Source organism: Buceros rhinoceros, unplaced genomic scaffold, assembly GCF_000710305.1.
Source record: "Buceros rhinoceros silvestris isolate BGI_N320 unplaced genomic scaffold, ASM71030v1 scaffold26209, whole genome shotgun sequence".
NCBI classification, from domain to species: Eukaryota; Metazoa; Chordata; class Aves; order Bucerotiformes; family Bucerotidae; genus Buceros; species Buceros rhinoceros.
Window position 1 is genome coordinate 8,462 of NW_010430387.1, and position 1,520 is coordinate 9,981.

Here is a 1,520-nt window from a genome sequence, read left to right on the forward strand (position 1 = left end):
CTGACTTTGGTACTCGTGCTTTTCTTCAGTTCCGTGCTCAGCCCCACATCCAGCAGCGCAGCTGGGGCGGAGGAGCAAGGCAGCCCTACTCAACGCTCCGCCTGAGCGAGCTCTCCTGGCGTTTACCTGCGCTTCTACGGGAACATCTCCACCACCTCAGGAAAAAAAATGATACGAGTGGGTTGGAAGCCGCTGGCCTCTGCCACTCCTGAAAAACCCCCTAGGATTGTCATTTCCCGAAAGCAGCTTATCCAGGCGGGAGATTAAGCCTGAGATGCAAACGCTCTGCAGCAGGCTCACGTAGCATGGTCCTGCGGCCCGTGGGCCTGCCAAGGGACAGCCCTTACTGCCCTTGGAAAAGCCACTAAGGTTTTCTTAAACCCTATTATTTCACTCTCACTATATTTTTATTGCCCAATTCACATGGTTTTGCTTTCTCTAAGATGCCACCTGCCAGCATTGCTCTGATAACCGAGGACTGAATAATCGTCGGATACCGTGGCTGAGGATACAAAATCAAAAGCAATAGGAAGTCTGAGATTTTTATCGGTTTCTGTGCCATCTGTGGCTTTTTTGGACAAGATTTGCTCTGATCTTTTCTATAGATGTGCGTAGATCTTTTTGGAGAGCCAAAGGATCCCAGCGGACTTTGCTATTGAGGTTAGAAACCCAAAACCAACAGCAGTGCTCCAGGAAAGCTACGGACACCGTAGCTGACACCGAATCAAGCCAGGGAATATCCCCACGGCCAAGAACTACAAACGATTTCCCACCCGTTTCTGCTGTGTTCGCCGAGTTTACCCCTCTACAGCGTCCTTGGAAGAGGGAGAAGCAGCGGTGGAGGGATCAGTGCAGCTAAGGTTAGCAAAGAAAGGCTCCCGCAGCTCCGCTCGCTCCCTGGTTTCATTTCCCCCGCCACCTCGGAAAAAATTACCATTTCGGAGTCACTGTAACAGGCCTGCCCCAGCCGGGCTGCAGGCACCGCCTCGGGATGAGGAGGTTGGTCAGAAGAGAGAAGGAACTCAAAATTGCCATCGTAATCATCTTCCTCCGTATCCCCCTCCCCATCAGCAAAAGTACCTCTAGTCAAGAAATCGGAGCGCGTCCGCGCCATGCGGGCTTTCTTTTTATGGGTCGGTCTGGGAACCTGCTTGACCAAAGGATAAAACAAAACAAAACAAAAAGGGTTTTTAAAATAAAAAGGAGATTCTACCGACGTTCGGCATCATAGCGCAGCTCAAGTACAGCCTTAAGACATCGCCGGGTGACGCTGCACCCCACGGAGGGGACGCAATATAGCTAATGCAAAAAAAAATAAAGGACCAGGAAGAAACAAAATGCAAGACAGCACGGTGAAAACGGACGATCGGGGATGTTGCGCCAACGTACGTTACACCAAAGCGAGACGAGACTGCGCTGGACAGTGTTTGCCAACAGGACCACGAGATCCCTTTTATCCAGAGCTGCTACGAACCCACGGTCTGGAGGCGGTTTAGTTTTTAAGAGAAGGTGTGAAGGTG

General features: G+C 51.1%; 1 protein-coding gene across 1 annotated transcript in view; it reads right to left on the bottom strand.

The window, feature by feature from the left end:
- The window catches only part of MYO9A (myosin IXA), a gene marked incomplete at both ends in the record, with an annotated part of 37,340 nt that overhangs the window by 8,036 nt on the left and 27,784 nt on the right, over window positions 1-1,520 (bottom strand). Inside the window, one exon of the mRNA XM_010143025.1 lies at window positions 935-1,147. Within this exon, the coding sequence (XP_010141327.1) occupies window positions 935-1,147 (213 nt within the window). The remainder of the gene's footprint in view (window positions 1-934; window positions 1,148-1,520) is intronic.